The 15170-nt window shown below is 32.7% G+C and overlaps 1 protein-coding gene across 2 annotated transcripts; it reads right to left on the bottom strand.

The window, feature by feature from the left end:
* Positions 1 to 1543: 1543 nt before the first annotated feature.
* On the bottom strand, positions 1544 to 12790 carry LOC132735238 (FMR1-interacting protein NUFIP1-like). 2 transcript variants are annotated; one of them, XM_060722173.1, is made up of 12 exons: positions 12660 to 12790; positions 12089 to 12239; positions 10464 to 10820; positions 9814 to 9924; positions 7762 to 7824; positions 7074 to 7156; positions 6693 to 6785; positions 6059 to 6186; positions 3490 to 3606; positions 2904 to 3083; positions 2224 to 2408; positions 1544 to 1666 (listed from the first exon to the last, which is right to left on the bottom strand). In XM_060722173.1, the coding sequence occupies exons 2-12, from the start codon at positions 12227 to 12229 to the stop codon at positions 1556 to 1558; spliced, it is 1569 nt and encodes a 522-aa protein (XP_060578156.1). In that variant the 5' UTR covers positions 12230 to 12239; positions 12660 to 12790; the 3' UTR covers positions 1544 to 1555. The 2 variants fall into 2 exon arrangements, with proteins under 2 accessions (XP_060578156.1, XP_060578165.1); XM_060722182.1 differs by having other exon boundaries at positions 12089 to 12236; positions 12660 to 12767.
* Positions 12791 to 15170: the final 2380 nt, after the last annotated feature.

The following is a 15170-nucleotide window of genomic DNA, read 5'->3' as shown; positions in this document are numbered from 1 at the left end:
ATTGGTATAAATGTCGGACTAATGATCTGAAGGTCACTGGTTCGATTCCGTACCAACGCCATGTTATGATTTTTTTTTTTAATTTACTTGCAAGAATTAATTTGAAATCGGGTTTTAGAATACATTTAAGTGGTGTTTTTATACACAGTCATATATTTTATTGTATTATAGTATCTTTCAACGTTTCTCTTTTTGACATTATGCAATCGTATATACTTTAGCGCACACACGCTATAAAGATACAACACAGATATTACACACAACAAAAACGTTTGCAATAGTTTTAAGAGAATGGCAATTTTAAAATTAAAATACAAAAAAAATTCGCTGAAATAGAATTCGAACCTATCATGCAGTTAACGTCTACATTCCTCAAGTGAAATACCTTTACCAACTGCGCTAAGAGGGATTTTTATTTTACAATATTGTCACAATTTGATATTTATATCGATTTACAAGTAGATGTGACAGTTACGGAATACCGGTATACCGACTACAAGGTCAAATGCAAGAGTGCCAGGTCAATGTCGTTGGACAATATATAGGTGGTCGTTATTTATCGATAGTATATTGAAAACAAGAATAATATTGTCAAAATTTGACGTGTGCCGGTTGCCATTTTTTAATAAAATTTTTAGTAACACCAATTAGGATTTTCTGTAGATTGCCATGTGGTTAAATATGTCGATAAAAAATAAATGTGTTCTCAAAAATTAAAATGGTGCGGGTTTTTTTTCATAATCGAAGTTGTGGACATTTTATATCAATTCGTACATATATCTGTAATTATGCACCTTGGGGTTTGCTTGCAGTCCAGCTTGGCGCTATGTGATGGCTTGGTGTCGTGTTGGTTTGCTATTGTAAGTTGGCATGGCTAGGTTTTTACTGATCAATGTGTTGTTACTGTTGTGTGGGTTTTGTGTTATTTAAGTTTAGTGATATGTGTCAACTGGGTGCTGGTGTGCTAGCGTTGTATTGTTAGTCACTTTGACGTTATATCATGATTAAGTGTTTTATATTAGTTATATATTAGTTATTTTGTTTTGGTTTATTTATTTAAGTATCATCTTTACATGTACACATAAAATATATATATATATATAAAGCATAAAACACAAACATAAACATGAAAAGCCATTGTAGACTATTTTCTTTTTAGCATCTAAGGGAGACAACTCCACATCCATATCACAGCAGTTTACTGTTTTATGCACTGAGGAATTGTCCCCCTTGCTACACAAATTTCACACGATCTTTATCATTCATTAAAACTTTAAAAGGTTATGTTATATTTTAAAGATAAAGTTCACATTGTGGTATAAAATGGGGCACAATGAATAAAACAATACTAAAATGTTTTGTTTTGGTAAATGCTGGGACCAAGTATCTTTCTGTCCCAGGTATATGTCTACTTGGTGTTTTATCAGTCTAGTATTTCGTGTTGGTGTAATGCGTCAGCTTGACCTTATGTGTAAGTATGGTGTTAGATGGAAACTTTCTGATATTTCAAGTGAAACAAAATCCAGAACAAAACAAAAACAAATTTCTTGGAAAATTATGTTTTATTTTCTGAATTTTGTGGCTTATCAAAAAAGTTATTTTTAACAATATAATGAACACATTGCATGATTTTGTTTCTCTCCTGGCGGATTTCTTTGGCAAGCAACTGAAAATATAGAAATCAAAACTGCTGTAATACAAGGTCATATTAATGTTTTTATGTAACTACAAAATATCTGATCATTGTGGGTAGTTATTTTTTGCCTTTTGTGCTTTTTCCTAGTAAGCTTTTTTTTCTTTCTCTTTTCCTTTTTTTTTGAGGTAAAGGAAGAGGGTCTAAGACATTCTTAAAAACGCAACTTTTCAACCTTCATTGTTGGTACAACAGAGGCCTCTCTTGTACATTATTCAAGGGGCATGTGATTGGCATCAGTGGCCTTAACCACTCGGCCTTCATGAGATGATCAAATTAATTAACCAGAAAACTTTTTCCATGTTTTAATGTTCAGTAAGGGGCAGTTTCATCAATATGCAAATATTAAATTTTTTTTTATTCATTCAGAAAAGATATAGTCCGCTCTGCATTTGAATAAATGCATCAATTTCAACTGTGTTGCCTGTTATACTTATGATGATCTATATAATTAATTATATAATGCTATTATGCAGTGATACATATTTTTACCTAATTGCATGTATATAATATGAATATATAATGCTCACCTTTTCCAGTAAAGATTTATCAAGTTTTGGAGGTGGGTTCCATTTGTCTTTGTTTTTCTTCTGTCTACCTCTGTTTCTCTGTCTGAATTTCTTGTTATCATTATCATTGTTATTCTGCTCCCCCTTTGATACACTGGGGACAACACTAGGTTCTGATGTATTTGCAGAAGATTTCTTTATAGGAACTGCAACATAAAATGTTCTTTTATGTGTTTGTTTTTTTGTACATTGGGTTTTACGTCACACTGATACAGTATAGGTCAAAATTATGGCAATGTTCCAGATTTACTGGTGGAGGAAGACCTCAGGTGTCCTTCTGTGCACTATTTCTTGCACGAACAGGTACCGGAGTAGAACCACTGACATTCCATAAGCTAGCTGGATAGCTTTCATACATGAAAGAATCAAAAGTCCCTGTCGGAATTCGAACACACAGCAGTGAGGAGCAAGTGGTTTTAAGTCAAAGCCCTTAACCATTCGGCCACAAATGCCCAGATTCTTGAAAGAGTTTTAACATAGAATATCTATGTTCATTAAAAAATCAAGAATATTGTACGTAAACAGAATAAAATGTTCTTGAGCAAAATATTATTACATTTTCAGAATAGTCTTTTCCATTTAGCAATAATTTTATGCAAGCACCATGCACTCTTGAGGAAATATTGAAACAGAGAAATTACCATTGTCAGGTTTTTCTGTATCATCCTCATCGCCGCTTTCATCACTTACAACATACGTTGACATTAGATTACCGAGAGCACCTGCAGCTGTAACATCAGGTACGGTAGAAGATGTACTTCCTGTTACTTTCTTAACCGACTTATTGTTGTCATCTTCATCTGAATCACTTGAATCAGAATCTGTTGAAACAAAAAACGTCAAAAAATGTCAATATTACTAGACAAGGAAGACAATAAACATAAATACCAGTAAACCTCAAGAGTAATACATTCAAAGTCATTATTTCAAGTCTTTAGATTCACATTCAAATGATATACTGCATTACATCTACTGAATCTCTAAAAGTAAGAACAAGAGCTGCCATTCCAACAGCATCCCAGATGCAATGAAACATGACATGCGCAAGTAAACTAAGCACATTTTACTCATGGCAGTGTTTCTTTCTGATGAATTCCACTTATCTAAGTTATATTCTTTTCATTTGCATTCTGATATAGTTCGGTTACTGTGAAAATTATATTTCATAATTGCAACTAATAAATTTTCTAATGGTTAATATGGTAATAATGACATAATGATACTGACCGGAGCTATCTGCAGCAAAGAACATACTTAATGACTCAGCAGCTTCCCTCATCACATTATCTTCACTAGTACCCTCCTTAGCTTGTTTCTGTACAGTACATCCATCTGCGTCTGGATCTGCAAACATAACACACGCTCATGTTTGAACTGTTTAATTATAATACAGTGGAACTTGTCTAATCCAAACTTGTAAGGACCCAAAGAAAAGTCCTTATTACAAAGATTTACAGTTAAGAAAGCCATGATTCCTTAACTTCTGTATCGCTGTTTTAAAGCAGCACACCTCCAAATTCATGCTAATTTTTATGTAATTGTATTTAAAAGTATAATATTGTTAAGTTAACAAAAGGAAGCAATTTACAAATTATCAATGGCAGTTACAACCCACATAAATTACCAAAAGGTTAAAATATGCAAAAATAGCCCTTACAGTATTTCTTAATTGCATATAACAAGTAAATTATTACTTAAATCTTGAATATTTTCACTTTTCCTAAATTCTGAGTACATTTTTCTCAAGTTTGATTTTATTGAAATATTTTGGCTCAACTGGAGGCAAACAAAGATCAGTGATTGTTTTATAAAGCATTACCAACCTTTATTTCAAATCAATTAATAAGATGTTGATAATTTATAACATTTATGTTATCATATCTTATGTCGGGATTGCCACCGCATTAATACAACACAAAATAGTAGTGTAGGAACAGATTTTTTTTGTTTCTATACAATTGATGATTATCATAATGCATAGATCCCTGACCTATCTAATTCTTATTATCAGATTAGTGGTTAAATCTATTGTTAATCCAATAAAAGATCAGGGTAGGAATATATCAATGCACTTGAGTCTAGTGAATTTGGTGATCAAGGTCATATTTCACAAAGCCTATATTTCATGACTACATCAAAGGACAACACAATTAGTCAAAATCTAGGTCAGCTGATATCAAAGTTCACTTTACATCTTAATCTGTGCACATGGTTCAAATTTCATAGCTGTACATCAAAGGACAAGAAAGTAGGTCACTGTCCCCTTGGGCAAGGCAACATTTTGACCCAAGGGTTTAATTCAAAACAATCTTGATACAGGTCCACCAAACAACATTTGAAGTCAAATATCTCAGCTGTAGCTTTCTCCCATTTTTTATTTCCTGTTTTTGCTATGTGTACATAATGAGAATCACTGCCCCCAGGCAGGGCCAATTTTCACACCAGGGGAAAAATTTGAACAACTTTGGTAGAGGACCTATAGATGATATTACATAGCAAACATCAAAGCTCTATGCCTTGTACCTTCAGACAAAAATATTTTTTATTTTTTTACTATATGTACATAATGAAAATCAATGACCCCTGGGGCGGAACCAATTTTGACCCCAGGGCTATAATTTGAACAATCTTGGTAGAGGTTCACTTCGCAAAGTCTCATGCCATATATTTAACCTCTACCCTTTGTCAATTCACAGAAAAAGATTTTTTAAGTTTTTACTATATACATATAAAGAAAACCTATGGCCCCCAGGGCGAGGCTAATTTTGACAATAGAGGCCAAATTTGAACAACTTTGGTAGAGTTCCTATAGATGATATCATTTAACAAATATTAAAGCTTTAAGCCTTTACCTTCAGACAATAAGATTTTTTGATTTTTTACTATATGTATATATTGAAAATCAATGACCCCCGGGGCGGGGGCAATTTTGACCCAAGGGCTATAATTTGAACAATCTTGCTAGAGGTTCACTACACAATGTTTCATGCAAAATATCTAACCTCTAGCATTTGTCAATTGCTAGAAGAATTTTTAAAAAAAGTTTTTACTTTAAGTTTTTACTATATACATATATGGAAAACCAATGACCCCCGGGGCGGGGCCAATTTTGACCCCAGGGCTATAATTTGAAAAATCTGGGTAGAGGTCTACTAGATAATGCCTTATGCAAAATATCTAAGCTCTAGGCCTTTTGGGTCTTTACAATAAGGTATTTTAAGTTTTTACTGTATGTACATATAGTGAAAATCAATGGCCCCCGGGGTTGGGCTGATTTTGACCCCAGGGCTATAATTTGAACAATCTTGGTAAGGGCCTACCAGACAATGCCTTATGCAAAATATCTAAGCTCTAGGCCTTTTGGGTCTTTACAAGAAGGTATTTTAAGTTTTTACTATATGTACATATAGTGAAAATCAATGATCCCCAGGCCGGGGCCAATTTTGACCCCAGGGCTAAAATTTGAACAATCTTGGTAGAGGTCTACCAGAAAATGCCTTATGCAAAATATCAAAGCTCTAGGCCTTTTGGGTCTTTACAAGAAGATTTTTTTAATTTATTCTTATAATTCCTTTTGGTTGCCAACTTTTGAAGCCCTTCACCCAAGGATCAATCCTGCCAAGTTTGGTTGAAATTGGAGTAGTGCTTTTTCACAAGAAGATTTTTAAGTTCACTATATAATCTATAGAACACACACAAACACACAGGTGATCGCAATATGCCACCGCATCGCAGATGCTGCGGTGGCATAAAAATTTGATTTCCACAGTGAGGTTTAAAAAAATATTGAACATACCATTAAGTTTCCTTTTCAAATCATTTTGCTGGTTGCCATCACCTCTATTGTTACCTCTGCCACGCCCTCTATCACGACCACGCCCCCTGCCACGCCCTCTTTTATTGTCCTCTCTTCTGTGCATTTTCCTACAGGATACAAAATCATTTATTTTACCAGGAATAGTAGGAAATTAATGTTTTATAGTGTGATGGAGAAAATAAAACATTTATGATAAAAGGGGGAAATAAAATTCTATAATAATGAAACAATTAAATTTGGCTTAAGCTGTTCATGTTAATAAATATCTGCTGTAAAACATTTTTCATCATAAAAAATATGGAGTGGAGGCAAAAGGTTTTAGTGGGGGATGGGTCTTTTTCTGTAAATTTTCAGTATTTCTGTTTAAAAACAAAAACCAACATAATAATGAAAAATAAAAGTTCACTTCTTACAAATAAACATGAAAGGTAATGTTCAGCAAAATCTGTAGGTCTCAAGTTTGCAAGAAGGTTATTTGAACCACTGCATTAACCAAGCCAGGCAATACATTCATTTTAATGTTAACAATACATTATATATCTCATAATCTAAGATACAAATCATTTTTTGTATTTATGTTAAATAACAGTTAAGCAAATAAATGATTTCTTACCCAAAATATTTCTCCTCAATAACTTCCCCTCTGGCTATACGTTCTGCTAGTATGGCTTTCTTCTTTTCAATATTTTCTGCAGTTGGGAAATTCCTGCCGAGAAAGGATTCAATCGTATGATTATTATTAACATAATGAACAGTTTGCATTAACTTGTACTCCTTTGCTTGTGTTATGTCAAATTTTCATTTACACAATTATTTTCTTTACTTTACAGCTATAGAAACAAAATGTTACAGAATAACTCCTTATTATTTACTTTTGTTAAAAAAACACCAATATATCTGTCATTATCTGATATCATTATACATTAATTATCACTACCTTATATAATTATATGTTACATTTATCAGTATTTATATCAGTATACAAAGTACATACTTCTTCCTCTCGTCGATCCATTTTTGTATATCTTCCTGTGACTCCAGGGACCATATTTTCTTTGCCAACCCAGTGTTATGATGCTAAAATTACAACCACAATATCACATATTTTAACATACGGTAATGGTACCTAAAAATGATTAGCATAGCCATAAGTATATAGCTAGGCCAGCTTTAACTTTGGTGCAGTCTGTCCCACCTATATGTCTAGCTATATAAAAGAACTAGTTTCAACCAAAAAATGATAATATACTAAAATCAATACAAATATGTTGTTTTGTTTTTGTTTTGTTTTTGTTTTTTGAGAAAAAAAACAACAACAAGTACTACAACCTGAATTTAGGCAAGGCACACAAACAAACTTAAGACAAATTATATGCAAATAGTAAATTCAAACAAACGTATACTTAAAATTCTTAAATGTAAATAAAATATCATATTTTCCACCTTTCAATACATGCACAACCATAACAAAATATATTTTCTTTGTTGTTTTTTATCTTTACTCAAGAAATAAAAGCCAAGATTAGGTAGAATATCAATTCCATTGTTAACACTAAACAAGAAACTTCATGTATATATTTTTTTCCAATGTTATTCAAATAGAACAAAATTATTATATAATCATGTCCAAACATCAGGGCATTAAAAATATTTATCAGTTTAATACAGGAATACAGACTTACCAGTTTAATATGTAACTGTACCAGCTTGCCTGCAGCAACATATGTACAGCCTTCTTTTGGACACTAAAATAAGGAGGAACTATTTGTGAAATTGTGACCCATTTATGTCTGGTCCCCTGGCCTCCCCCCTACCAACCTTCCCCTCATGAAACCCAAATAGAAAATCCTGAACTTCGGAAATAATCCCAAAGACTTCTACCCATATAATCATACATGTATTTTCAGAAATGCCCCCATCTTATTTCAAAAATACTGAAACATCTCCACTGATGTAACTTAATTTTACAAGATTTCATAATACAGCCTCTGTCCCATGTAACTACAGCACAGTTACAAATTTTGTATGTAAGCAGTAAACTAAATAATAAACAAGCAAATTTTTCATGATTATTCCATTTTCTCCAATTCTCGTGGAAAACATTCCCAATTAATACATCCAAACAATTTTGGCAATAATGGCTAAGCACACCCAAAATGAAAGCAAACCTATCTACTCAAGATAGTGTAAAACAAGCAATTATCATATTTTTGCAAGCAATTCATAAGTCCCCTACCGGTTAGAACCCCAGCAACATTCTGATTTCAATTTTACCAGTGAATGAATGACATGAATGAACTTAAATCTTTTGAGTTCTAAGTTTGTCTATTTCACAGTAATGTGTTAAGTTTCCCTGCCTAGTAAGGAAATTATGTTTATACAACCTTGTCATATTATTACGATGTGGGATTTTAAAGTAAATCCTATAAGGAATGAAGAAGTTGGAGTAAAAAATACCAATTTCTCGAAAAAATCTAAGTTCAAGGGGGACATAATTCTGGAAATAGTCTTGCTAGAGTATTTAACCTTCTCAAAAATGTTGAGTGATAATAAGAAACATATATTATGAAGTTTGAAGTAGATACATTGAGAAATAAAGCAGTTATTAAAAAAACAACATTTTTTCATGAAAATTTCTAAGTTCAAGGAAGGTTATTCTGATAATTGTTGTGCTAGAGTTATAAACCGTGTCACATATGATGTGGTTGATGCCCAGAAACTTATATTTGAAGTTTGAAGAAATTACCTTAAGAAATAAAGAACTTATAGTGAAAAAGCTGAAAAATTCAAATCAGAAATCTTGAAATCCAGGCTATTTGTTGCCATAGCAACCAGAATTTTCAACATAGGAAGAAAAGAAAAAGATGTGCATAATCTGCAGACTGCCATCTACCCATATTTTAAGTTTCATAAAAATATTTTCAGTACTTTTTGAGTTATCACTGGATCCAGTTTATGTGTTAAATTTGCAATATTTTCAGACTATTTGTTGCCATAGCAACCAGAATTTTCAACATAGGAAGAAAAGAAAAAGACGTGCATAATCTCCATACTGCCATCTATCCATATATCAAGTTTCATAAAAATATTTTCAGTACTTTTTGCGTTATCGCGGGATCCAGTTTTGTGGACGGACGGACTGACGGACTGACAGACAGACAGACGGACGGACGGACGGTAAACCTAAAGTCCCCTCCGGTTAAACCGGTAGGGGACTATATTTTAAGTTTCATAAAAATATTTTCAGTACTTTTTGAGTTATCACTGGATCCAGTTTATGTGTTAAATTTGCAATATTTTCAGACTATTTGTTGCCATAGCAACCAGAATTTTCAACATAGGAAGAAAAGAAAAAGACGTGCATAATCTCCATACTGCCATCTATCCATATATCAAGTTTCATAAAAATATTTTCAGTACTTTTTGCGTTATCGCGGGATCCAGTTTTGTGGACGGACAGACAGACAGACGGACGGAGGGTAAACCTAAAGTCCCCTCCGGTTAAACCGGTAGGGGACTAATAAGATACAAGATCCAATCATCACACCATTGTTATTACAAATTTCTCCAAATTTCAGTTGATGTACATATGTACAGCCTTCTTTTGGACACTAAAATAAGGAGGAACTATTTGTGAAATTGTGACCCATAATTCAAAATTTCAAGGGTACCGGACAAGTTCCTAAATTACTTGATTTAAAGAGATGTGTTAAGAATGTTGATGGCAGACTCACCTTTTGATGTTGATCTAAATGAAGTTTATACTTGTCCTCATCTTTATATCCCCTGTCACACGAGTCACAATAAAATCTGTTGTTCTCAGGTAAATCCCTTTTATCTATCTTCTGAAATTAAAAAAATATTTATCTCTTTTGTTAAGACATATTTATATTAGCTCGATTGTAAATTTGTAATGAAGGCTAAGGAGCTGATTTGAGTCACAGTTGAATCCAATTATTGTATTATTGTGAAGTGAATTCCTAAACATATCTTAACTCTGCCAACACTAAATATCTCAAATGGACTATTCCCCTTTTTTCAATATTTCAACCATTCATCATTTTGAGAGAAAATTTCAAAATAAATAGTCACTGAATAGCAAACAAAGCAGATCTGACAGCATGGAAGTGCCAGCTGATCTTGGTCTGCAGTGGATGCATACATAGAAACAGTTGCTGCCAGGGATTTAACAAATGGTCTAAACTGAAATTGTAAACCTATAATTTCTTCATATGGACCTAGTACAGGAAACAGACTCCAATAAGCATAAAGGTTCCATCATACACCGCTTCACGAATCGGTACTTCAAAGTCGAGCTGTCATTCACTGTGATTCAGTGCAAAGCATATCAATGATATATTGATTTGTGTAATTTGAATGTTACCTTTTTGTCACCTTGGTGTCTTCCTTTTTGAAATCGTGGCCTCTGTTGGTGATTCCCTGGTGCTCTAAAGAAGTCTGGAGGTGGTCCAGCCATTGGTCGGTTTGGAGGTCTATTGAACATTTGCCCTGGGTGCTGATTGGGTCTTGGACCCTGAATATTTTGTTGCTGATGATAAGGTCCCTGAAACTGACTTTGGTTACCATGAAAAGGCTGGTTGTTTTGGAACCGTGGTTGGCCATGTGACATTCCAGGCGACATCCCTTGCTGTTGAAGCCCCATTCTAGGACTTTGCACATCTATTCCTTGACGGGGAGATCCCATGTGTTGGTTAAATCCCCTTGGTTGAAAGTTTGGTCTCTGCAACAGCAAGGAAATATGAATGACCTATTTTGGGACAATATATACATGTATATATGTACATTGTCATTGCAAACTATATTCGAAATCACACAGTTTTGACTTCATTTTTACCTAATACTCAACTTGAAAATTTCAGGGACAATTTCATATGCTTTGGGTAAATCTGAACATGCCATGGATAAAATTCAATATACTGACTTACATGTGTAACAGGAAATCATCACTTTAGTGCAGTAACAGATTAACTTCTTATATTAATTATTTGGAGTTAACTCTTTACTGCCCTAAAGTGATGAAATGGTTGACTTGACAGGGAGCATGAAAAAATATTACAATTCAATATGTAGCAATATCTTGCATGGTGTTCAATGCTAAGTTCTGTTGTACATAATGTTTTAGCTTAAATATGTTTAGCAAAGGTATGAGATTTTTTAAAGGAACGATTTTGACATTTTAGATAGTGGTCAGGATAAATTTCAGCCAGATTAGTGCGGACAAGGATCAAAGACAAATCAGAAGCATTTTGGAATAGGATTTCAATGTTCTAGATATAGATAAGTAGTAATCTATAATATTGAGCAGCAACAAAAATTAGCTTGAGAAAAAGATTAATTTAGCCATAGTCCTATAAATATGACGTCGCTTTGAGATATTTTTACTTCTGGGCAAAGCAGCCTCATATCAAAATTGCTCAAAAACCCATAGCATGTTCCCCAAGAAAATCTGGTGGAATGAAAAACAATTAAGAGTTAAGACAGTGTTTATTTATATTAATTTTGACCTATTTATGAACAAAGGTAAAAAATAAATACCTGTCACATCTGAAAAATTATGATTTAATCCACTTATGAAATCAAATTCCTTATACAGCAGATAAACAAATGGCCGTCACACAGTGCGTGAAATCTGATTGGCTTATTCAAATGCAAGCGTTTAAAAGAGTCAAAAGTCTCAAACAAAATATTTTTGAAAGAAATATTTGCCCATGCACCGCCAGCGTATGAATATATTTTTCCATTTAAAAATTTGGAACCAATCTGTAAAGCACTTTACTTAACCAGTATGGCTGATAAGCAAAAATAGAGTGATACTTATATTTCATTTTCAATTGATAACAACATTATTTGAGAGTTTTTGTCAATGATTGACCATGATATTGAAACAAAATTTGATAAACTTTTGAATACAGATTAGATTAGCCACTGCTAGTGCTAGCCTGTTGCAATGTAAACAAACATGCAATAAATAAAAAAGACAACATCTACCTGTCCTGGTGGCGATCCAAACCTGTTTATGTTTGGTCTTTGATGCTGATGGGGTGGGGGACCCCTTGTCATTGGCTGTGACCAGTTTTGAGCCTGAAACCCCCATGGGTTGTTTTGCTGCATGTGATTATTCGGCTGCATGATATATCTGCTTTAAAAAACAAGAAATCATAACATAATTAAGTAACTATTTACCTGTCACTCTCAGAAGTAGATAGGATCATTGGATGTTTTTTATGAGTTCACATAAATTTTCTCTGTTCAAAACATAAAACCAACTCTAAACTATTTCATTATTACTTCCATGATGTTTTTTGGCGCATTTTGGTAATTCATAATATTACCTAGATAACGCTTGGTTCTTGAAAATACTTGGAAAGGCTAAAATTACTAAAAACAATGAAAAATAAACATCGCGAAAACATATAACAAATTGACAAAACTAGGCAGCGAGAATACAAAATAAAAATTCCCTTTCAGGGAAAAATCTGTCATAGTGTATGATTTTTATTTTGCTTTTATAGAAATAAACAATTAATCTTATATATAAAAAATAAGAAATTAAATTTACCATGCGATTTGTTAATATGCTGAGAGAGTAACTCCCCTTTATCTTAGGTATGACACTACTGGTCAGACACTCACATTGATATTTCCATAGACTGGTCCCTTATCCTACCTTAAAATTCAGTTTTCATGCTAATGAGGTATTTTTTCTAGCAGAATGAAATGCCTGACACATAAAAATGTTCCTGTTATATAGGGGTAGCCAACCAAATTTTTTGCAAAATGACATCAAAGAGGATTACCCCCATTTCATTGAAATTTTCTGCTGATTACAGGACTGACATACACTTTTTATAAATGCTAATATCCAAGTCAAAATTATCACAGAGACTCATGAAATATTTCATTTTCTTCAGAAAACATTGTAATGTTACTTTTAAAATTAGTTTTTATACTTAAAAATACCCCACTTTCATCCAATCGCCTCATGTATAATCTGAATCATACGGTTTTCCCTGCACTTTTTTTTTCAGCCAATCGCTGACCGTGTTACAATGCGATACCCTGACCTACTATAAGTTTAAATAGCTAATGGTCAGACACTTACATTGATATTTCCATAGACTTACATTATAAGAAAAGGTCCCTAATCCTACCTTAAAATTGAGTTTTGGTGCTAAAAATGTGATTTTTCTAAGAGAATGAAATGCCTGACACATAATAATGTTCCTGTTATATAGGGTTGGCCAACCAAATTTTTTGCAAAATGACTTCAAATCTAGGATTACCCCCCATTTCATTGAAATATTCTGCTGATCACAGGACTGACATACACTTTTTATAAATGCAAATATCCAAGTCAAAATTATCATAAAGACTCATGAAATATTTCATTTTCTTCAGAAAACATAGAGGATATTTGTTTGTTTGTGTGTAAGATGAAATTTTATTTCATCGAGTGGGCTTTAAAAACAGTATTCTCACGAGTGGCGAAGCCACGAGTGAGAATACTGTTTTTAAAGTTCACGAGATGAAATAAAATTACATCTTGCACAACAAACAGACAAATTTTCTTTTTATTTTATGCTTAAAAACAAGTTAAAACGAAATTTCCATAATTTTAACGTTAATATTAAAACTGTTTCCCCCATTGAGAGCCCCATTTATTCGGAATTTCTCATTAAAAAAAAGAAGTCTTGAGCTGAAAAATAAGTCCGCCAATCAACATTAAATGACGGTGATATTTATTTATTTATTAAAAAATTATGAATGATCGCTTGTTTTGATAATAAAAACAAACAATTCTTGTAGGAGAAAAAGTCCAACCATCCATCCATATTTCTGTTACTTAGTGCGAATTTATATTAGACCTGGCTTTGTAAATTGTAAGCGGCAGCCATTTTTTAAAGTTGTGTATTTCATGGGAGGAAAATAATTGTGTAAGATTCAGAGGGATATAATTTGGATTTGTTAGTCATACACATTTTTAAAAGGAAGAAAACTTATTTGAGGATTGTAACAGACAAAAAATAAGTGTTGACAGATGTGAAAACATTCAGAAAAGGAGCTAGGAAAATGGGAAACTTGGAAACCTGCTCAAGAACGCTGGGTTGATTTAACTTATTCTTCCAGTTTAGCTGTCAATGCTTTCAATTTTTCATAAAGCATACGGCAGTTATTGCTCGTAGGATACTTTAATATGCCCAAATGTCATCAAGAGCAGTTTTGCATGGGGAAGGAATGTATTTTTGAGACTGTCAAAATGAAACAAAAAAACGAAATTTGGTGATTGGAATTTCATGAATTTGAATGAATAGAAGTAAGTTTTCTTCTTTTTATTACTTTTGACATTTAAGTTATATATCAATTTCAGTTTTGCTTTTTCTTTAAACAGCCTGACATTGTCAGAATTGTCAGCAAAAATAAAATTGAGGTACCACATGGGGAAAATCTTAAAAAAGTAGTTTCGTCATTGAAAATAGTGAAATTATATTTTGATAATTTTCACTGTGAAATTACCAAATATAATTTTCACGGATAAATCAGTAATCCACTGAAAAGCATAAAATAAAATGTAGTATTACATGTACTTTCTAAATTAGTTTTTATACTTAAAAATACCACATTTTCATCCAATCACCTCATGTATAAATTGAATCATACGGTTTTCCCTGCACTTTTTTCAGCCAATCGCTGGCCATGTTACAATGCGATACCCTAATATCGTGCTTTAATTTACCACAGACACTTGGGGTGTGGAGCTCAAAACGCCTTTAAAATCCAAATAAAATGCATATTTGTCAATCCCAGCACATGTATCCCAGCGATTTTTCTATGTATAATTTCCCGCTCATGACTTTCTTTCTTTCATATATATATATAAAATCATATTTCAACGTCAATAATAATACTATACTGAACTACTATACAGTAGACGTTGGAATGTGATTTTTTTTCTAAACGGCTTATATTAAATTTTTTTGATATAAATATGAATAGTATAATCTTATTGAAGATTGTTTATAATTCTTTTAAGAAATTAATAAATCTACATGCAAAGTCAAAAATATATGTA

The sequence above is a fragment of the Ruditapes philippinarum genome, unplaced genomic scaffold (genome assembly GCF_026571515.1).
Source record: "Ruditapes philippinarum isolate M1 unplaced genomic scaffold, ASM2657151v2 ctg1521_1_1_1_1, whole genome shotgun sequence".
In the NCBI taxonomy this organism is placed as follows: domain Eukaryota; kingdom Metazoa; phylum Mollusca; class Bivalvia; order Venerida; family Veneridae; genus Ruditapes; species Ruditapes philippinarum.
Note: the sequence above shows the minus strand (reverse complement) of the source record. Positions and strands in the feature narration are given on the sequence as shown.

What these genes read in the sequence shown, in the direction of transcription:
- LOC132735238 (XM_060722173.1), bottom strand. Translation starts at nt 12,229, where the DNA reads ATGCAGCCGAATAATCACATGCAGCAAAACAACCCATGGGGGTTTCAG. An exon ending in TACAGTTACATATTAAACTG is followed by an intron (nt 7,157 to 7,761) that starts GTAAGTCTGTAT and finishes TTGTAATTTTAG; the next exon opens with CATCATAACACTGGGTTGGC. An exon ending in TTTGAAAAGGAAACTTAATG is followed by an intron (nt 3,607 to 6,058) that starts GTATGTTCAATA and finishes TTATGTTTGCAG; the next exon opens with ATCCAGACGCAGATGGATGT.